Source organism: Copadichromis virginalis, linkage group LG1 (genome assembly GCF_057382275.1).
Source record: "Copadichromis virginalis isolate Kocher_CV1m ecotype Utaka linkage group LG1, C_Virginalis_male_GT1.1, whole genome shotgun sequence".
NCBI classification, from domain to species: Eukaryota; Metazoa; Chordata; class Actinopteri; order Cichliformes; family Cichlidae; genus Copadichromis; species Copadichromis virginalis.
The window spans coordinates 6,608,959-6,632,436 of record NC_140618.1 but is presented as its reverse complement, the minus strand read 5'-3'; the positions used below and the strand labels follow the sequence as shown (position 1 = coordinate 6,632,436).

General features: G+C 40.4%; 1 protein-coding gene across 1 annotated transcript; it reads right to left on the bottom strand.

Moving 5' to 3' along the window:
- Nucleotides 1-112: 112 nt before the first annotated feature.
- Nucleotides 113-23,294, bottom strand: neto2a (neuropilin (NRP) and tolloid (TLL)-like 2a). Its single transcript, XM_085436845.1, has 10 exons — nucleotides 22,753-23,294; nucleotides 18,175-18,231; nucleotides 17,768-17,911; nucleotides 14,566-14,814; nucleotides 13,986-14,033; nucleotides 13,319-13,446; nucleotides 8,363-8,591; nucleotides 4,149-4,262; nucleotides 3,892-4,022; nucleotides 113-2,034 (listed from the first exon to the last, which is right to left on the bottom strand). The coding sequence occupies exons 1-10, from the start codon at nucleotides 22,760-22,762 to the stop codon at nucleotides 1,288-1,290; spliced, it is 1,857 nt and encodes a 618-aa protein (XP_085292971.1). The 5' UTR covers nucleotides 22,763-23,294; the 3' UTR covers nucleotides 113-1,287.
- Nucleotides 23,295-23,478: the final 184 nt, after the last annotated feature.

Sequence of the window (23,478 nt, the reverse complement as noted above, 5' to 3'; positions counted from 1 at the left end):
TGTGTCTGTTCTGCCTGCATGTCACAAAGTGAATCTTGTCCTGACATCTCCAGCCTGAGCAGAGTTACTTTTATGTTTTTTTTGGTTACAGCGAACAGAAACACTCACACGGTGAGGTGAATAAGCTCTCATTTAATTCAACAAAATGAAATTATACAACTAGTGGTTAAAATCATAATTGAGTCCCAAGTAGGCTACATGTCTGTCACTGTAAGGAAACAGGTTGTGCTTGTTTTACACACTCGATTCATGGGGACACAGAGGAATTACATTTTCTCCTTTTAAGGGTAGGGGTTTGGAGAGGCATGGCAGAGAGAGGCTATCTTGATTCAAGCCAGGGCTCACATCCAAATATTTATATCTGATAAATGATCACTCAAAGTCTGAATCCTCTTATGCTATAAAACTCACAGAGCAGAAATAGTCTTTTTCTGTATTTTTTAGCAAAATAAGACAGTCTCTTCATGTGCTCTTCCTGAGGAGAGACTGAATGAAGTGTACCTTCTGTATATGTGAGGTAACCATGAAAAATACATAATTATTATAGTAATATCACATAATTATCATCGCCATCTTCATATTTAGTTGATCATTATTGATAACAACAACTTCTTCATCTTCCACCTCATCATCAACACAACATGTCATGGATGAGTCACCTTCATAAAATCGTCTGAGCAACAAATAAAAAAGATCAAAGAGTTAAAAGCCAAGCATCATCGTGAGGCTGGATACATACTGGTCTTAACGGTACAGTACACTGACAAAAATAAAGACTCAAATAAATTATTAGAAGACACACTATCGATCATATATCATATATCTGTGCATGGCAGGTGAATAAATGCAAAAAGTCAGTCTACAACATCTCTCCAGGTTTCTCTCTTTCTGTGTTTGAGTGGTAACCCAACAGAGAGAAGTCTGGGTCTACATGCGAGAACATTCTCCTAGAAGTCTCTGATGGAAGGAGATGTTTATTGAGTATAAGACTGCAGAGACCAGATGTCTCCACACTTTGTGCACTCCGAATCATTCAGTATCCTGAAGAACAGAACCAGTAGTTATGTCAGATTTTTTCCCCACTTCCTTTTAGTTCTTTTGATCCATTCTTCCCAAACCTACACATGAGAATGAGAGGAGTCCTCGAGATTTAACCCACAATACCAGTGCTTGAAGACCAATGGCAGAAGAGCACGCAGGAGTAATCAGTTTGGAATTATAGTCCTCCTGTCTTGCATTCTTTAGATGATCGACCTGCAAGATCTGTTTCCATTTCTTTTCTTCCATCTAAAAGTCCATGGACATCGAGCGCTGTTGTGGATCAACTATGGTGGTACTGTTACGAGCACTGTTGCCACGAACACTGAGGGTTCCACAGGCTCCTCCCATCCCACCAATACCTCCAGCGATGCCACTAGGCCCTGCCATGCTCATGGCTCCTGCCATACTCATTCCACCACCCATCCCACCACCCATTGCCACTCCTCCCGTTATACCCACCGCTCCACCAATTGCTCCTCCTGCAATCCCTGATGCTCCTCCTCCTCCCATTGCTCCTCCACCTGCGGCTCCTCCACCCACTCCTGTTGCACCGCGCCCATAAATCTCACATGTGGTCTCCTCTGTGACTCGGTCCTCAATGACCTGCTGGTCGCAGTCGTGAGTCTGTGAGTGCTGCTTGTAGCCATAGCAGCTCTTCTTATAGCTGGCTGTGGAGTTGAAAGTCTTCATGGGTGGCGGCTTGGAGAAGTCGTTGTGGTAGGACAGCTCCATCGAGCTCAGAGTGGTGCGGCTGTGTTTCATACTGCCACCGCCAGTAGCCACAGAGCCTTGTGAACCACAGTGGTGCTCGTGGACGCAGCGGGACATAGTGGAGGAGCGCCGCATCTTGTGGAAGCTGTCCAGCTCCTCAGAAAGGTCAGCTAAGTCAGAGGACATCTCTTTGTCACGCAAAGAGAAGAGCTCGTAGTGGGGAGGGTCGAAGACCTCCTGGAATCCAGCCTTATTGAAAACACCAGGACGTCGAGCTACAACCTTGAAAAGAAAAAGATCCATTCAGACGATACACTTAAGTGATTACCAGGCCACTGGTTGTCCACTGTGATGCAGCATGAGCATATATCAAGACAATAGAAGGAATAACCATTTTAAGTCTTAAAACTGTCAAAAAAAATGTAATAAATGTGCTGCTTGAAGCACTCTGAAAACTAAATCTCTCCTTTTCCTATACGAGTGATTTGGTCCAATGTGGACAGAGATTTAATTATTTTCCCCTTTTCATCAGGACCTCTCCAACATTAGACACTTCAAAACCTTGGGTTTTAAATCAGAATGAATTTGTACTTTTATGTGTCTCATTTCTTACTCAAATCATCTCATTTTATGCTTCTTTTTCTTTAATTTTATCATGTCTTCCTATGTTTTTATCTCTTTTGATTATCTGAAATGTACAGCACCTTGGTTGACAGTTGTTGTTTTAAATGTGCTATATAAATAAATTTGACTTTGACTAATTTATCACATGAGACATTTATGTATGTTTTCTTTTTTGTGCTGATTAACTGGATGGGTGTCAGCTGGGAAATGCCAGTTAAATGTTAAATCTGAAACACCTAACTCTGAATCTTCTCTAACTTTCTCCACTTAAACAGTCATGTTTCTAAAATGGTAAAACAAGTACTTAAGCACTTGTTTTAGTAAGTACCTTTTGTGCCATAAACATGAATGAATAATTTAACTCAATGCACATTATTTGCTTGCTTTTTAATATATATATTTTATATCCATTTAAAGCATGAGTCAAAAGGAGAGTACTCCTTTTTAGGGTCTCCACTTTGAAAAATGTTCAGCACTCACTCAGGGAGAAATCCATTATGGGAGAGTCAGACTCCAATATTTCTGGCCACCTCAAGACAGCCATAAAGTAATGCTTACTGAGTAAGTAATGGGTTCTGGGAGTTATGAGGCATCATAGAGTGATATAAAAATAGATGGAAAAGGAAGCTTAAGAGAAAATGGTGTAACATAAGAAGATATTACAATGCGACTATACATTTCCTATCTCATGTACTGGATTATTTATGACATGTGGTGAAATCTAAGCATAAGCTTTTTTTGGTTTTCTGTCTTTAGAGCTACATTCGTTTCCAACTTGTAAGTAATTCCATTGCTTTTAATATTGTATCATCTTTTTAGGCTCCGACATCTCTTAGTTGAATGAAAGTCATGAAAGTCCAACCACCGTCTTTGGACCTAATAGATCATAGAGATGACGCAAATCCCCCTGGGTCTGCCTTGAGTTGATCCCCGGTTAGGCCCTCCTGACTCGATTTCCTGAATGCTGCAGTTTTATCGTGGGAGATGTTGATTCCTGTGCATGAGAGTTTCTATAGATAGGTGTAAATATGGGCTGTCTTGATACACAATGTGATGAGGTTGAGAGCCATACAGGGGTAAAGGGGTGGGGGGATGGTGGGAGGGGTTCACATGGTGTGTTTTCTGTCTTGCTCACTTTTTTCTTTTTCTTTTTTCTTCTTTTTTTTGAGTTATTTGTTTTTTTGTTTTTGTTTTTGTTTGCTTTAAAAAAAATCTGTAATTATTAATGTTGCTATGCTGTTATTATTATTATTATTGTTGTTATTATTATTATTATTATTATTATTATGCTTGTATTTTCTGTGTTTGGTTTTCAGATGTCTGAGGTTAACCTTGAAAGGCATAGATACAAGTTGTGAGTTTTCTGTTTGTTTTTTTGCTTTGTTTGTTTGTTTGTTTTTATTTGTTTTCCAATTTAAAAATGAAAATAAAGCTTGGGGAAAAAAAAAGAAAAGTCAAAAAAAAAAAAAAATGAAAGTCCAACTACAACCAATGGCAAAACAAAGACTGTATTACCTTTTTTCTTGGCTGTTTCATTTGGACCAGGATGGAGATGATAAGAAGAACAAGAACTATGCCTGATGAGACGCCGATAACGGTGCCATGGGTCTTAGTGATCTGATGAAAAAGCCCCTTAGATCGCTTCTCTGTAGCAAAAAGGTTAACGAGAGGGAAAAAAGCAATGAAAACTGGGAAATTTAAAAGCAAATCCAAACTCTACAAACATGCCATGTAAATCTTAATCAGCTAGCTGGAAGAAAGAAGATAATCACCTTTGCAGTGGTTTTCATCCCATGGGTAGACACAGTTCTGAACGCCATTGCAGACCAGGGAGTTGTTAATACACATGTTGCTGTGACAGAAGAAAGTATTGTCGTTGCAAGGAGCTGCAGGCAAAAGACAATACACCGAGATAATGGAATTTAGAAAAAAAGAAAACATCTGTCTAACAGTGCTGAGTAAAAGATGACTACACTGTGAAAAGGACCAGAAGCTATTTTGATGATAACAATAAAACAATAACAATAAAAGAACAATCATTTGGCTGTGGAAATCTGTAGAGGCCCGTAATAAAAGATGAAATGTTCTATTATTTTCTGAAACACTGGAGGTCTAATGGAGACACAGTACACATAAGGCCATGCATCATCATTTCCTGCACACATAACATCGGAGTGACGAGGGGAGGAGATGACGGCTTCACTAAACTGCAGCCATCACGTCAAGAGACTCTAACAGAGGGGAGACAGAGAGCAGGTGGAGAGGGGGAATAGGGAAAAGATGAAAAGAAAGGCAGAGGTGGGGATGTGGGGGCAGAAATGGCTTCGGTTCATCATGGGGGTGCAGGTGGTTAGGCAGGTGCCGCGAGACACAGCACATTAAAGCAACTTTCAGCGTATGAAGACTGTGATGGCAGAGACGGCTGGTAATTGAGGCTGGCTGCTGGGCTCAGGAGACCGATGCACTTCCAGTCAGCAGGAAGACATGCAAGGCTGAAAGAAGATGCAGATGACTGCATACTCGTATAGACAAGTTTGGAGCTGCAGCAAAAGCCAATTCTTATCTGCCAAGTGGAACTAGAGATGGGTGATGTGGAAACTGGGTTTAGGTTACTTAAGGATATTTATAGAGTATTTTGTTTATTAGTCCAGAGGAATTGTTTAGCAGACAGAATATTTTAACACTAATAGTTGGTTAATATTTCACAAAGTCCTCTATATAACAAATGGAAAATTCATGTCGGGTTGTAAAGAAACAGGAGTGTGCAACTAAAACTTCTTATTGAGTCTAATACAAAATAAGGGAAATTAGAAAACCTGATCTTTGTGAGAGCAGCCCTATATTATAAACACTTTTAACGCCAAGTGTGTCATATTCGCTACATGAGTTTGTGTGGTTCAGTGTGTTTTCCCCCCAAAAAATCTGATCATATGAATCATCGGACACATGCATTGCCACTGTAAAAAACTGCACAGAAATACCAGGAGCAAAACTAAAACTAAACTACTACTAAAACTAATACATGCAAATTATTATTTTATTTTTCTTTAATTTGTCAGAAGGTTCAATAAACACTCTAGTTTCTAAAAATTTGAATTTTATGGTAATTATTTCATGGTTCAAGCTTTACAGGGTTAAAACAGCTGATGAGTAGTATGCTTTCATTTAATTTGTTTCCATTTCAGTTGCCAACAATAACAGAAAATGATGTCTACAGGATATTTTCTTCATCTAATTTCAAGTCGGTTTTACACTAAATCCATTAGTATCCAATTATTTGTATAAGACGTGTCGTATATCCTGGACAGGATGGCGCAGGCACAGAAACAGCCATTCACGCTCACATACACGACAAACAGGAATCACTGAGTAACAAATGGGAGTTCAGAGAGGGAAAACATGCCAAGTCCACACTGAGAGATTCAAAGCCAGAACAGTGCTAAGCACGCTGTCCAATCCTAAAGCTCATAACTTGTGCAAAATATGACCCAATCAGATTTGTCCTGTTCAGTTGAGTAAAGGATGTAACAGAGAATAGATTGGAATAAAGTAATGATAACATAAAAAACAAAAACAATTATGATTAATGTATGCCTCATATTTATACTTCTTTGTTGAGCCCAAAGGATGAGCATGCTTTTAAAATGGTGTTCACAAAGATAAATATTGTTCCTCTTCGCATGCAGTACAAAGCAAAATCTGTCTCTTATGGCTTGTTCGCTTCTCCAAACTGTCCCTTCCAAGCTCCCCTGAGTAAATCATTCCACCCCTTTTTCCTCTCTCTTTTTTTAAACACACAAGCTTAGCGGCTGTGTGCACACACACTCTCTGAGTCTTTATCACAGCTGAAACAGACTCTAGTTTGCTCTACTAGTTTCAACCCTCTTCCAAGGTCCATTGTGATGAGGGCTTTGTGCCTCCACTTGCTTCCTCTGCCTCAGGGTTAAATAACTTTGACAGCGGGACATGCATATGGGCATGTATGTGAGGTTGTGCATGACAGAGTATGTGTGCGCTGGAGTGTGCTCTCCTTCTATTTCCCAGTGAGAAAGTAGACAGGGTCGCTCCCCTGACACCGCCATCACTTCCAAACCGATTATGTGTCTCTCGCCTTCAAAATGTAGTTTCTAGGAAGGTGTCAACAGCGCTTCACCCTCACAGCCTCTCTCCTCACACAAGGACATAACTCATCTGAGTGTGTGCATTGTGTGGCCGTGTGTTTATTTAATAAGGCTTTCATGTGCCTGGTTTACATTTCATAGGGGATTCTGCTGGAAGATTAGAGCACATGACGGAGTGCAAAAGGCACAACTCATCTTGTACTAAGTGACAAAGATTAATTGTTCCCTCTGACCTCCAAGCAAACTTTAAGCCAGTCGCTGACTCTGACCAAATAAAGTTTAGGAGTTCTTCAGGCGTCTTCAGACTACTCTGAGATGAACTGTGTGTTACTCAAAGTCAGAATTAATGAGGATCCAAATGATCTTAAGGACTCTTCAAGTAAAAAAACAAAAAGAAAAACACTCTTGATGAATCTAAAAGCCTTCAAGTTGCGACTGCAATCGCTATGGGTTTGCTGATGAAAACAACATTAGCATTCACACAGGGCTTGGGAAGTGTGCAGGAGAATGTAGCAATTAATATTTCAGTCCATTCAGGCATTTAATGAAAATATTACAGTGTGCTAACAGAAAACTGTTTTCTGCCTGGCAATTTCTTTCTACTTTATACGCAACCTTTGGCAGCATTTGTCTGAAAATCTCTTGTACTTCAAAAGTGATGAAGCCCAAACTGAAATTACTTCCATTAACCCCATGCAGCATTTCCTTTTACCAAAACAGAGAAATTAATTTCTAGTTTCCTTTTGTAAGTGACCTATAATAAACACAGTATGATGCGGTGACATGCATATCAAGAAACTATTTGATACTTTCAGTTACTTAAAAATGCTGGAGTTAATAATTGGTTTTCTCATATCTGCGGTCTAAACATGGCGCAGCGTAATTAGCTTTCCTTGCTGAAATGCCACTTCAGTGTCTGCTGCTGACTGCTGATGCAAATAGAACACAGGACCTCATAAATCAACTGTTTTTACGACTGCTCGTGTGTGTGGGGTTGATAATTTAGGGCCTGGAAGATCCTGAAAGTATCAACATGTATTTCTCTTTACGGATGGGAATTGAGAACTGGTTCCAGTTGAGAAGAGGCACCAGATTCTCCAAAGTTTCAGTTTCTTTTATTAGTATGAACACATTTTTATGAAACTTGCTGAATCTAAAACACAAGGCAGCAGAACTTTTTGCATGCCCGAGTCACATGTAAGCGTTTTTCTTCTGTTTATTGAATGTGTTTGGACTCAAATAGTAAATCAGCCATGCTAATGCTGAAAACCTGTGAAGGCTTTTTTTCTTTTTTCCTAAACAGGAAAATGACAAAGACTCATTAGGGAAGTGTTAATGAATCACCAAACCAACAAGCAGAATTGATGATGGCAACAAAATCTTATCTATATAAATCCCTACGGCTTACCCGTTCTTAACAGAGAACTATTCAGCCAAAGAGGGCAAAGAAAACTACAAATCACACTCCTAATAAACAAATAATAACACAAAACTGTTATATTTTATCTTATTTGTCAGCTTAAAAAAAAGCTAGAGATGGTTAAATCCCTTTAATTAGTCAATATCTACAGAGATGCATAAAGTGCTGTTCAACAGCAGCGTTAAACCCGCAGCAGAATGCCGGGTTTGATGCCGTAAAAATTGTCTAGCTCACAGTTTTTATACGTGTGGTCAGACTGAGCCCGTTCTGTGTATTCCAGATGGCATCCAGAAACTGATGTCTTATGCTTGTTTTGTTTTTTTTAACAGCATAACAAATGGCTCTAGGCCAAATACTCAACCATGTGGAAGTTCACATGAGGAAACAAGATGTTAAAATGCTGGGTCCAGGCTGAATTAGTATTGTCAGGAAGACTGGCACTCACGATCAATAAATGATGTGAACAGCATGCGGAAGCGACTGAGTCGGCTCTTCTCGTCGGCCCACATTCGTACGACTCCCATGTCGTTGTTAAGCATCACATCGTTAGCCACGGTGCTGCAGAACTTGGCCTTGAGGTTTTCAATGGCACTGCTGCCATCGTACACAGCCACGAAGTTCTTCTTACACTCATTGGAATGCTCCATCTGGTAGTCTATGAAGCGCAGGTAGATCTGGGGATGCACAGGAGATGCAAATCAAATGAAATTCACAGCGATACATCACTTCGCTTCACTGCTGTCTAACCATGACAGCAGACTAACTTTACTTTTTATGTCAGCAAAGTGTGAAAAATATTCATTAAATCAGAAAACCCAATATAGCAGACACGGAAGATGTTCAGACACTCGTAATAAACAAAACACAGATAAGAGAAGAACCCCGTGAACCTGTGAATTGTTATAAAGCCCTTCCTTAGAGCATGTAGGTATGGAGGAAGGATAAAGAGTTTAACAGATGGAAAGAACATAGATTTACTTCAACAAAGTAAATCTAATTCATCCAGGTTGTGATACATATAGCAATGTATAGCAATGTGTAAAAGTAAATCTGAGAATATGGAGCAGCGTGCTCTGTGTTCCTCACACACTGTTTTTTTCATGGTTCTCTTCAGAGAATGCCGCAGGGAGGAAAGACTAGTGAGCTGAAGCTGCAGCTCTCCTGGCATTGAAAGCCTGGGCTCAGAATGAAATACTAATGGTGTGTTCACCTGGTCAGAAAGTCAGAAAATTTCAGCTTTCCAGAAATTGCAGTCAAACACAAGTATCAAAACACCTTGTATTTATCATGTTGTACTGACCCAAAATTTAATGGGATTTTTAAAAACCTGACTGAAATGCACTAGTTTGTCCTTGAACATCGCATCGATTCTCAGCCTATAACAGTTTCACCTGGTTATAGCATGAAGCACAAAGAAGCAAGTCATAAAGAATAAGCCAGTTACAAAACAGATTTAATAAAAGCTACTTTCAGCTGCTCCCTTAGTCACAAGGGGTCACGCTAGAAGGTAGTTCTACATGTTTGATCTGCCACATTTTAACACCAGACACTCTTGCTGACACAACCCCATTGAGATATGTGGGTCTCCTTACTGGACTGAAACAGGACCTTTGACTTGTTAGAGAAACGTGTAAAAATGCTAGACTATGCAGCCAGTAGAAAGCATCCTCAATACAGTTTCTTTATTCATATAATTTTGTTACTACACCTGTGCTTTTTCTACAATAACACTACTACTGAGATACAACTTCACTTTGAGCCTGTGCCCTGTTTATGAATGTCTTTCTTACAAACTGGACATAAAGGAAGGTGATGACATGTAAACCTGCATTTTTTTCTAATTACCACTAGGGGGTGACTCCCTATTATAAAGCAGCCTATGAGAAAATACATAGCTATTGCAAACCAATTAATGACCTCAATCAGTAGTTTTACATCAGTTAAGACAAAGTAATTTTCATTATGCTAACATGGATCCATGCTGAGTAAAATAAACAACAAAGCAGGTTATGCTTTAGGATGTGGCTACCTTGACACTATATGAGGGTGCAACACTTTCCATTTCTCAGTCAGAGCCACCTCTTGCACCCAATGTGTGTTTCCAAAAAAATTGGTGACGGTTAAAATGCCAGCCAAGCTTCAAAATTAATTTCACAAACCAGTGGGTTTTGTCACAGTAGCAATGTCCATCTTATCTTTACAGTCTATGTAGCCAGCACAGCATAGTTTGCTTATTATTAAGCCCAAGTATATAACTGTGTTTCATTTCAGCTCCCACTGTGAGTAACTGCATAGCACGAGTCAACAAATTATTCTGCGCACAAGTCACGTCAGGAATAATGACATGATAAAATCATGACCATGGCTCAGATTAAATTTCAGCACATTTAGCTCACAGACACCGGTGAGCAGGCAGCAGTTAAATAGCTGCTGAGCCTGTTGCTCTTTTCCTTTTGCGTCATTGAGATAATGTCTGGCCACTAAACTCTGTCCTTCTACTAAATTCAGATCATCTTCACTTCTGCTTCACACTGCACGTGATGAATCAGTGAAGCGATTGTGGAGGCTACTTTCTATGCAAGTAAGAAAAGAATGCGTGTCCATGCAAATCGTGTATGAATAAAATATTACTTTCCTATATACATATCAGTATTTAATGTGCATAGGTAATTACTTGTACTGTATGAATGGATACTGTGTAATTTGTGACTGAATGCATCTGCCACTTTATACTTAATAGGATGTGCATGAATTTGTGTGCATTAGTGTATTGAGCCCAGTGAGCAGCCCAGGAGTGTGTGGATGACTCATTTAGTCACTAGGGAGAAGCAGAGCAGCAATGAATTAAGGCTAGCCAGGTTGCGGTTGTAATTCCAATGAGATTTTTGATATCTAGTCATAAATATCAGAACTTATCACTGGGTTTTCACTCTTGGCCTGAAAATATTGCCTACTCGTGAATCTCCAGGGCCACACTAAATAAAATTCGCCTGCACTGCTTTTTCCCATGCTGCCTATCTGTGTATTTGCAATGCTCACACCTATTATGTTTTAAATTACAGCCACAGTACAGACAAGACTGCCAGAAGTGTTGTTCTCAATGAAAGGAGCGCACAATGCTACTGTATGTATTACCGTTACATATTTAAATGTAAATAATTTATAGACTCACTCAGATTTATATCCACCGATCAGCCACAACACTAAAACCCCTGGAAGGTAAAGTTAATCAGCGGTCATTGTGCTACAATGCAACCTGCCTAGGCATTCATGTGGATGTTAATTTTTTACATGCTAGCCATTCAAATGTGACAAAACTGGCTCAAAAATGTGGCAAAAAACACGTCTATACAAGAGGTTTACTTAAATAGGTGAGGGGTGCCATAGCTGTAACAGACTGAGTACACTCCAAGGAAATAACACTCAACACCAACTGCACCGCTACGTTGTAAAAACTGCTCAGCAGCAGCTCAAGGAACATGATTAAAAAAAAGAAAAAAAAAGTATTGAGTTGACTCTGCGTGAATTGGCACAAACCTGATCTACCGACACCCACAAACCACCTCCTAGGCGTCCCCCTTCAGTGGTAAACAGTAAACAGGTGGTTTGTCGGGTTGTGGTTTTACATCTTCTTGGCTGCATGTTTACTTATTTACTTGATATTCTTACAGAGAATATCAAAAATAGTTTCCCAGTGACACAAAAATAGATAAAAGAAATGTGTAATAGCATCACAATAGTAATAGGTGAATGTGCAAAGAATTAATGGTGCAAAGACAGAGAACAGTAGGAAGGTGAAGCAATGGAAAGTGGGGCACACTGAACAGACTGGCAGTATACAAGATGATTTCAGAGTTTACTTCATGACTGTTTAGATATTCTGAGTCGTTCCTATTCTTGTTTGTACTCCAAGGATCCCCCCCACACACACACTCGCTTCAACTCCTTTCAAGTCCTCATGGTAAAATTCAAAATTACTTCTCCTCAGATTTCTTTTCATGGATGACTATTCATATCTATTCTGGGATTAACTGCATTTGTTGCAATGAGATTTTTGTATCATTTTCATGCGATCTTGGACAGGATTCATGCAGGTTTTTGTCATTTCCACAGTTCCATTAGTGGCCAAAATAAATATTCTGAGCTGGGGTGTGAACAGAGCCCCTGTGCTCTTACAATTCACTGAGAAAGATGTGTAACCTCAATTTTCAGTGACGCTGAGAGGCGTGAAATGATTGAACACAACTGAGAGAAACATTACTGATGCTTTAGATGTAAAATTTCTGTCTTTCTGTGGCGCTAACTCAGTATGTTGCCAGTGTAACAAATATCCCTGTGACAAAGTGGGTGAGAAGACCATTTGTCTACATTCTTAGTTAACATTCTTGTTTTGATTTAACCATATTTCACATGTAATCTGCAATAGGCAAACATCTACTATCCCGGGTTTGTTTATGTTCTGCACTTTTACAGATTATATAATATAACATCTTGGTTTAAATCAATTCATGCAAGTTTGTTAAGTTAACATGTTATTTATTTTAACTGTTAATTTGTATTGTTTGAACTTACCTTTACCTACCTGTCTTCCAGAAGCAAAAGGAGGAAATGTAGTTCTACTTCCTGCTTTATACCTTCTGGGTTCATCTGAGGTCACAGGAAGAGACCAAGGGCAGGAGGGGAAGAATTCTTATAATTTAATAAAGTTGATTTTAAAGGGTTTATAAAGAAATAGATTTAATGTTGTGATATGTATTGATTACACCAGAGTTTATGTTGCCAGTCAAGAGGAGTAGTAGAGGATGAATATAATCATGTTCATCTCACCTACCTACTGAATGGAATAGTCCAGAGGAGAAAGTGTTTGATTAAGGGGACTATTTAAGCAGACGAACTCAGGTGTTTCAGAAGAAAGGTTCAGGTCAGTGTAGCTGTGTGCAGTTTGACCTTAATTTCCGTTGATTTAAGTTCAGTTATGTTTATTTGAATTGAGTTTATTATAGAGTTGAGTTTCTTATTTGTTTCTTTGTAAATATTCTTGGGCCACAGAATGGTGAATAAATCACTTGCTACACTGGACAGCATCAGTCTCCTGCACTTCTTTGACCGCTTAAGTCGAGTCCTACCACAATCCCCAAGAGAGATGAATAAAAACCCTTTAATGTTATTCCACTTTATTTTGTAGTGAGAATGGAGGATGTTTAGAGATTTTATTTATTCAAGGTGTGCATTTGTCTGGCATAATGAAATGGGTTTGAACATGACTCATTCAAGCAGAAAGATAGACACCAGCTAGATTTTAGTGTTTAGGAAGCACAACAATGGAGCTCGAGCAGGATAGAAAAAATGTGTTAAGGATTGTACCTGGTTACTGACTAAAATTAGTCAGTACTGTACTGACCTTGGACTGAGAAGGAGCCTTGATTGTCCAGATACAGTCCAGGGCATCACCAGGCTTCACTCGTTTTTCTTCCTCCACCTGACTGGAGCGGATAATCCCGTCCCATCCACCAACATTAAACTGGCATTCTGCAGAGAGACAAAAGAAATGTGGAGGAGAAACATTAAAAAAAGAAAAAAAATGAAAGGAGAGAAGGGTGTAAAATAAAAAAGTCAAGAATGGGGTCACATGGATGTACATAAAAGAACCAAATAGAAAAAAAAAAGAGCAGAGGATAACAAGAAAAATGGTTATTATGAAAAGAAACACATGACAAACAGAGGGACAGATAATGGATTTTATTGAGGAAAGAAAAGGATTTAAGGCTGAACTGAAGTCAGCAGCATTAGGAAAAAGGACAATAAGAAGACAGAGAAACAAAGAGAGAAAGGCAGGGAGGGAAGAGCAAGATAAAAGAGGTGTGTGTTCATTCTTTCGTGTTCTTTAATTTGTACATGTGTGCTCATGTACGTCCTTTCAATTCATATACAGTCGTATGCCTGTCAAGGTACATTTACGCATTCAGCATTAACGCCAGTGCCTGAGATAGCCTCCGGTAAGCTTCTGAGCACAGAGGAGCTCTTCAAAAAGGATCGAACGCAAACCTGCAAAATACTGAAGAGCTTACCTGGGATGGGGTTTAGCAGTCCACCCACGTGCAGATGAAAATCAGGGTCTGAAATGATAAGATTTGGATGGCACATTACTCTCAATCCACATAGCAGAAACAGGTAAGAAGAGAACACAAGATAAGATCACATTAACGCATCCTAGATAAAGCAGAAAGGAGGTCTGTTTGGAGCTAATATCTGTCACCTGATGGGAGGCACTGATTTCTGGGCATACTGGGTTTAGATTTAGAAGGCTCTGATGTTGGACTTGTCTCTATTGAACGGCAAGAAAATGGGGGGGGGAGAATCTATGATTGAAGAAAATTGTAGATCTATGAGAGAACTGTGGATGTCCATTCTGTCTTTTTTCATCATCTTTCACTGGTAATGAACACAAACAAGATGGGAAAGGGGGGAAGATAAGTATTCCTTTTGATATACGGAGATCAGATTCTCCTTTATGTTTTGGGATAAAAGCAAACTAATCAGATCCTGTTCTTCACACATCTTGCTCAAAACCTTTGATGTGTACAAAAACGTGCTTTCACACTCTGTGCCATTACATTCAGTGCAAATGTGCCGTTCGGTTGCTTGTACCTGCAATAAAGGTGTACTCGATTCGGAATCCAAGGCCTTCCAGCTCCTCGTCGCTGGTGAACTTAACCCACATAAAACGTCCTGTGGATGTGACAATCTCTGGATTCTTTCCCCCACAGAAGCGATCAATAAGTGGAGAGAAACCAAATGGCCCATCACGTATTTCGATGTGATCGAAGCGACACTCAAACGATGGCTCTATGTAGTAGTTCTTATCAAAAGACAGCTGAATCCTTTGTCTAGGAAGGGCTTTGGCAAACAAGGGAGCAGAGAGAGAAAAGAAACAAAGGGAGAAAATCTGTGAAAAGAATACAATTAAGTCTTTCCTTTAGAGGACGCAGATAATCTGGGTGGTGACATGAACTTTTTAGAAGTTGGCTCAGAGCAAGGTGCAGATTATAAAGTCTTGTAAATCCTGTTCCACATTGCTGACTGTTAATTTCTGATACTTAGCCATGCTAAATGTTTACTGTATGTAAATGTTTCTTAAGGTTGTATTCAGGCATGATATTCTATTTCTAGAGAGAACCAAAATGATCAAGGAAAATGTGACAAGTGGCCCACAAGAAAGTGGTTTGACTACTGAAAAGTAGCACTGAATTAAAAATGATCAATCCAAACGAAAGTGTTTCCTGTCTCTGTACAGGCTGCATTACTGAGGACTTTCAGAGTAATTTCTGCTATTCAAACTATGAATAATGACCAATATTAGCACAGGTGGTGTTCACCCCCGAATATGATGGTCTAACTCAAAATCCATCCATTCATCCATCCATCCATCCGTCTGTCCATCCATCCATCCATCCATCCATCCATCCATCCATCCATCCATCCATCCATCCATCCATCGCAGACAAGTTTTAGCTTAGATTTTATACTTTCAAGTTATGCTACTCAGTCTGTTTACAGTGCATTCCCTGTGTGCATACATCACTCAGAAGAATACATATACAGACAGGTGACAAATTAAAGGAAAACCTACAATGAGAAAGTAAGTAAATAAGTCAAATTTATTTATATCTTTTCACAGATAAAAATCACAAAGTGCTTCACAATACAGAAGGCGATTTTGTTTGCTGGGGAAATATTTGGCATGTATAGTTTGAGCCCACTTCTCGCCTCAGAAGAGGTTCACTTCAAATCAGTACAAAGTTGCTCTGAGCATTTCTGAGTCTTCAGTGTATGATGACACATTTCTGTCTGGACTGGAGCGGTCTCTTCAAGGACGAAAATGCTCTATCCATAAGGTATAAGGGTGCACTGAATGAGTATAAAAATTATGTGAGTCACATTTGATTGCCTTTGCATTACCCAATCTTAACCCAGCTGAACGCCTACGACAGACTTCGGACGGAGATGTCAAGCAGTGCTCTCCAACCATCATCAAAGCACCAAATGAGAGAATATATCTTGTGACAAAGTTGTTCATCCTTCCAGTGGGTTACAGAAACTTGTATGATCAATGTCATTTTCTGACAGGTGTGCAATGGCCCAACACTAAAATATTCTATTCTGCACTTTTCCTTTAATGTGTCACCCATGTGTATGTGGACACACATGACCACAGCATCCACAAATGGAGCCACTGTGGGATATGTCAGCACTGCTGTCACTGATTTTGTGAATACACAACACTGCAGTCACAGCATGAACTCTAGTTCACAAGTTCATCTGTCATGCAGATCCAGATGAATGTACTGAATGTTTGTTGCACTTTAATACCATGCCTTCCCTCCCCGCATACACACACACACACATAGTCGGTTGCAAGGGCAATTCATGCCTTCAGAGATGAATCATACTAAAAAGAGATGTTGAGGGTGAGGGCGTGGGGCTCTCAATCATGCCAAGCTTGCAGAAGCAAAATGCACCCAGGAAAAGAGAAAAAAGAGCAAGGTCAAGGGTGGTACATGTGTATGGCACAGAGAACAAGTGAACTAAAATAACCAAAGTGATTCTCTTTTCCCTGTGTGAGTTTTTGCTTCTGTTCTTGCCTTTGAATTTGAACCTTTCTGCTTGAATGAGCAGCCTGTATGCCTGCACTTCCTGCTATGAGTGCATTCACTCCCTGATGTGTTGAGTCTCATTTTCTCTATAAATTTCCATCTCCTTCTCTCTCTCTCACACACACACACACACACACACACACACACACACACACACACACACACACACACACACACACACACACACACACACACACATGTAAATGACACAGCTTGATACGTAAAGAGCAGAATGTATAATCACTGAGCTGATGAACTCTGGGACATGACAATCAATGAGGCTCACTAACCACAGTTTATGATTACAAAGCGATCTGATTAGCTCTTCTACCAAACGTGAGCATCCATCTCGCTGCGATTCAGACTGAAAGGCTGAACACTGGAGCCTGAATATGAATATGACTAAGGCCATTCAGGACTAAATAATAGTAAATGATAGGTTCCATCTGTGGTGTCCCAGGCCTGCTGCGAGGTACTACTGCACACATCAGTAGGCTTATTCACCAACAATAGGTCTGAGCTTGCTTTGTCCACAGGGGGAGCACTTGAGCCATATGAAAAATCTATTCTCCACCACAGAAGGTAAAAGCACGCATCTCATCAGCATGAGAGCCTGTACTTTAACTTCATGGATAAACAGTTCATCAGTTTAGAAAACACATCAAGCAGCATCCCAGACCGCATCTCCTATAGCTACTAATGATGCTTTCCGTTATGTTTCCCGTGCGGCAGGAAACCAAATTACTGATGGGTGTGATATTTCTGGTGAACACTAAAGCTGACAAGAATGCCTACAATTCAGTGATATGCCATCAGAGCTCAGTTGTGTAGCAGATGTTCATCTCTTTTATATTTTACTTCAATAACCGAATCTTTTGCCAATAAAGATGAGCACACTGTAGCACTGCTCTGATGAGACCAGAAGTCAGGCGCTACCCACAATACGCCACTCTCCATCATTCTCAAAGGGTATCTGTGTGCTGAAACAAACTCCGGATGGCTCATTTGGAAAAATGTCAGGCTGATTGCCCGCTAGCAAAAGAACAGAAAATCAGATAGGAGCGAGGTTATATAAAACAATGCCAGTCAGGCTAATGACATTCACTGAAGGAGGCAACACGCTGAAAGGCGGGAAACTGTGTCAGCTGTTCTGGCGCTATGGAGCAGAAGATGAAACATCAGTGATCTGGCTTTACCTTCCAGGATGTAAACACACTCCTTATTGGGTGGATAGGGGTTTGGGTAGTTTGGGGAGGTGAAACTCCCGCCGTTGATGTTGCGGATCCACGTGCCACAGTCGTTCTGGTTGGGCCTCTGGCCGCCATAATCGCTCGGGGATTCTGAAATCAGAAAGACAGCGGGAAAAGAGAGAGCGACAGACAGATGGGGTATTGAGTCAAGGGATGAATGGGGGGATGATTGGAAGGCAAGGAGAGTATACGGAGGATTGGTGCAAGAAAAGGAACAAGCAGGCAGAGGCTATAAAGGGACGAGAGGCCTGAAGGAATTAATGTGATAAAAGTAGAGATAATGCCTCCTCATTTCACACTGGTTCGATATGGATGAAACAACATTAAGAGAAAATAGGAGTACCTGAGCTTACCTTTAGTTCTCTGTGCCAGAGCGAAACCCTCTTCTATTAGAAAAAAGAGTACCCACGCTGTGAAACAGAGATATTACACATTAGTCACAGGTGACTTAAATTCTGTATTCATATCCTCGAGTTCATCAGCAGTAAAGCCACTGAACAGACACCGAATGTGATCGGCTGTGGTATTGATTTCCCCTGTGTCTGATGAAAGTGAAATATAGATCAATATCATTTTTAAGTACGTCTGTGATTGAATTAGTAAATTTTTAAAAAAAAGGTATGGCTGGAAAAGGAAGAGGAGAGCTGAGAGAGAAAAGTTAATGCAATAAGGGTATATCAAGAATGAGAAATGAGGAAGAATGAGGGAAAAAAACAGTCCATTATCAATACAAATTATTCATGGAAGGACAAATAGTGCACAGGCATCCTGGAAATAACACAAATCTAAGATGGAAAGTGAGAACTAGACATGAGGTCACCATTTCATTCATTGCTTTTCAGTGACTGGGTGTTGTGATATATCTGTGTTAATGATAGCCATATTGTCTCAATAAGAAATACTGATATCATGTTCATGTTTTTAAAGATTCATACAGTCATGGTTACAGACTTTTTCTCCAACCCCCATTTACAGTGTCATTTATTTACCGAAAACAGAAGCAAAAAGACACAATTAAGAAAGCTGTACAAAAATTAATTGGACCAGGAGATTTATTTTCATCAGATTTTCCATAAATAGCAGTATTACATTTATTATGAGTCTGTTTGGCCACAATAGTGACACTCTACTACACACTATTATGACAGTACTTGTCATTCCGCGGCACAATAAACAAGGGCTACTGTGATTCTTTTCTCTAATTACACTGCATATTATTTCCATGTTAACTGATAAATTGTTGGTCTATAAAATGTCAAATAAATATTAATCTAAAAGATTGTTTACCTTGTCCTATAAGTACATTTTCACGTATGACTATCAAAATGGTTTCAGTTGTTCAGGAATTCCACAGATGCTTAGCGAAACACGAAACGTGGAAGCAAAAGAATATCAATAGCAATAATAGTTTTATCTGCAACACTAAAGTGCAGTGCTAGTAGGCATTTTGGCTTCAGAAATATGTTGCTAATGACAACACTTAATGGAGATAAAGTTCAGTGTGAGATAAAGGCATACATGAAGAAATAATACAGCTAAGATTATATATAGATATGAATGGTGGGAATACTTGAATTAGTCACAGCTTTAAATGTACCTATACAGTGTGAACAGACTTGCAATGATACTTGTAGAGTTATTTAAAGGTAATTTGAATCTACCAACTCCACCTACTAATCTGCAGCCTCTGGGCACCAGAAAGATAAAGCATTCGCACAAAAAAATGGATACCGGGCCTCTGGGCCCACAGCGTTGATGAGAAGACAGGCATCTGGGCAGCGCATGGACACGGCCAATACATGGAATATGTTGTAGTACAATGATATCTGCGCTGAGAGCACACATGTTACAGCTTCTGACACTGTCTTGCTCTGATAAGCCGCTGTAGACCTGATCCCCACTGAGTTCATAATAGGTTGGCCCGCTCACATCGAATAGGAGAGCAAGTGTGAGCGTGGCACATTGCATAATGGCACCCAGGAAGGACGGATGGAAGACTGACAGAAAGAGAGAGAAAAAGAAAAGAAGCGGGTATCTAATGAAGAACAATCCACATTTAACATGAGCAATGAACACAAACGTACCAGTGAGCCTAGATGCTTAGACTCATTTTGAAATGCACACATACAGAAACCCTCCCTCCCAGCTTCAGGATCTCATTACCTCTGTCTCCATTATCTTGCAGTGAAGTAGGTGGGAGTACGAACTACCACAGGCAATTTTGGAGAGCAGACCACCCAAATAACAGAGAGATGCTGCAAGCTCACACTGAGGCTTTTTCACTGAATAAGCCAGAATCTAAATTCTGAAGATATCTGAAACACTGCTGCCCTCCACAAAGCTAAAGTGTGCACAGTGGGAATCTCACCACACTCCGAAGGCCTTTTGTCAGAAGTTTTAAAACACAGACTGTGCTTTTATCTGTAAAGACAGAGGGCTGCAGTGACTTAAATGTGTTTCAAGTCTATAAAAATGTAAACTCACTTAAATGGCAAAGGTTGCATAATTTATTCTGGTAGTTGTAACATATTTTGAAGCAATATAAATAAATCAGCAGCTAAACAGGATTTCAGTCTTTGTCACTTCAACATCAAGAGAACAACTTGCAAATGTGTATAAAAACGGGTGGAGTGTGGAGATTATGAACATAGACACAACTTGTAAAAAAAATGAGTTAATGGGCTAACATCTTATGAAATAAAGCACTCTTTTAAAAATGTAGGTTGGGTCATCTCATCTCATTGACCTCTGGTCATTTTAAAGCACAAGAGGAAACGTTACCGCCGGTTTCAACCCTGCTATTCTAGGTCATGTCACTTCATCTTTACATCACTTCTCACTAAGGCGTCCAAACCAAGCAGAAGCTGGGCACAAACTGAGGTCACCGCAGCTTTCTGAACTGAAACAGAATCAGCAGCACTGCTGTACCCTACGGAGACACCCCCTGTTACACGGGTGGAAGAAATATCATTGCAGGCCCATGAGATACTATTGCCTGCCAATGATTTAGTGTGGCTTCAAGATGAATAACTTATGGGCACGAGTTAGAAGTGCCTGGGAATTAGATAATTCCCTTGTGGCTACAAGTACAAAGCAAAGGGACATAGAAACTAAACTGTCTTTATATTAGGGGGAGATGCAGAATTCTTTGTTTAATGGCCACACCAGGCAGAAATATCCTGCAGTTCATCATGGCTGTTGCCAAACAGTTGATAAGATATGAAAGTCTCTAAAAAGGCTTCAGTTTTACTCACACTGTAACCTGTGTAGTGAAATAGTGAGGTACATTCACCCAGAGAGGGTGCTGAAAGCATCAGAAAATCAACAGCGCTGGAACACACCAGACTATGCTGGCTATTAGACTCACCGCAAGCAGGATTGGTTTTCATGTATTAATCTGAGCATTTACAAACACACCTCAAAGTCAGCAAAGGCAGTTCCCTAGAAACAGCAGGTTAGTGACTTAATATGGACAGTAATGCTTGAAGCAGCTTTTATTTTGAAGTGCAAGGAACTCTAGCCTGTTCAGTAGTTTTTACTACTTAAAAATATTTTTCTTTAAGGTTTCTTTGTAAAGCTGAACTTAAAACACTATGTATCTTCTGGTCACTTATTATTAAGACGTGGTCAGGATAGAGTTACATGCCCAGAACTTGTTTTTTCATCCCCGTGTATTGAGCAAACCTCTTGCGGCCAAGCTACTTTCTGGCAGTGACGCTCTCCTCACCTTTGTTAGCGGTGGTTCGCTTTGCTGTTAAATCGTTTTCATGGCCTAAACCTCAGCGCCTCAGCGATGCAGTGAACTGCCCACACATGCAGACCCTTTGACAGGTTCGATGCACTTAATCGGCGTTGCAGCCTTGTGCTCCGGCGCGTGCCTCCTGTGCCAACGGCACGATCCTGTGGCTGCAGCGGGAGTCGCTCCGGCGGCAGCACGCGCGTGTGCGGGACGTCTGTGACTGGCTCTTAAACTTCGTCGTTTCCACCGCAGCAGAGAAGGAACTGGCCATGGTAGCACCCATTGACACCCCTAGCTGTAACCCGTGCATTACAAAGTAATATGAGAGTATATATTTTTAGGTTATTGATAACATATATTAAAACATATAATAGCTTTAAGTTTCCTTTTCTGGACAGATTTACGCTAGGCTACACTGTTTGTGACGAGTTGTTTTTATTACGCCTTATTGGAAGCAGTCAATGCGCGCTGACGGCTCGTATCGTTGCTGTGCGTTTTTTTAAAAAAAAAATTGTATCTGACCTTTGCTGTCCACTATGATCATAAATCTGTTCCCACTGTTTACTGATTGTAAACTGAGTGCCGCACAGATTCTGTTTTTTTTTCTTGCACCACTGGACCATTACAATATAATAAAACCACAAAACTATTTTTATCGATTAAATGCTCAAAATACCAGATGATTAATGGTGTTCGCTTTTATTTATTTATTAAGTCTTTCTAATTAGCAGCGAATGTGCTCCGGTCGACTAAAGCCAATCAGACCTAACCAAACCCTGGAGGACCTGCGTGGTTTGAGCAGCAGAAGCTTGAACCAAGATCTGTCACAAGAGGGCAAGTAGATGCAAATAAAGGAAGAATGGAAATAGGTGTGACAGAAAGCAGGAAAAAAACCCGTTGAAAACTGTCTGTAAATTGCATCAGATTAAGCGAAAAACATTAAATTAACGAGGCGCATTTTAATATTCTAAAGCGCATCCATGGTTAATAGGCTATTTGAATTTCATGGCACCTTCATTCTGATGGGATCAAACCCCACAACCTGCAGTTAAACTGTCAGCTGCGCTAAAAGGAGAGGATTAAACGTTAAACATTATATCCAAGGTTGAAATGTGCTGTCGTCCGTGTCGTGGCCAAGGAATCAGACCTTGACGCGCACCTCGGATGACCGAGGGGCTCCTGTACAACTCACCTCTGTGCATTTCCTCTGACGATGTGATTCCTAACCCAAAAGCACCTTTTCTAAAAACGCCCTCCTTTTCTGACCATTGTAGGGGTCCACGAGGCTCTTCACAAAATCCAACTTTGCTTGGACAAAAGTAAATCCATTACGCAGAGCCGCGCTCCACCGAGCTCTTCTTCGGCGTTCCCTTTGCTGCAAGAAAAACCCCGCTGCGAGCCTTTCAGCCAGGCATTATTACAGCAAAAGCAGCCTGCAGTTGGACCACGGTGGAGAAGACATGTGGAGGATGGACTGATCCAGCTGGGCTGACGCGCTGTAAGGAGAGGAAGGTAGGTATCCAAAAGACGCAGACGGATGGATGATGGATGGAGAGTGACAGAGAGATGGAGACTGGGGAAGAGTATGGAGGAGGACAGCAGGAGGTGGTGGAGAAGAAGAAGAGTCCGTCTCTGCCAGCTCTCCGCCCGTGTCTGAACTAAGAAACGCTCCTGAACGAGGCTCATTTAAGCCGTGGGCGCTGCTTACATCAATGAGAGGCTTGTCAGAAACACGGTCAAGTTACAGACAACGCACACGGAGCTTTTCCGGTGAGGTATTTCAAAAATAAAGTTTCACTCGCGAACTTGTTGCGATTTTTAAAGAGAAAAGAGCATAAAAAATATCTGTTTATCTATCTATGGGGATAACACTGATTCAGCTATCCCGAATAATACAGTCATGGATAACTAATGTGCT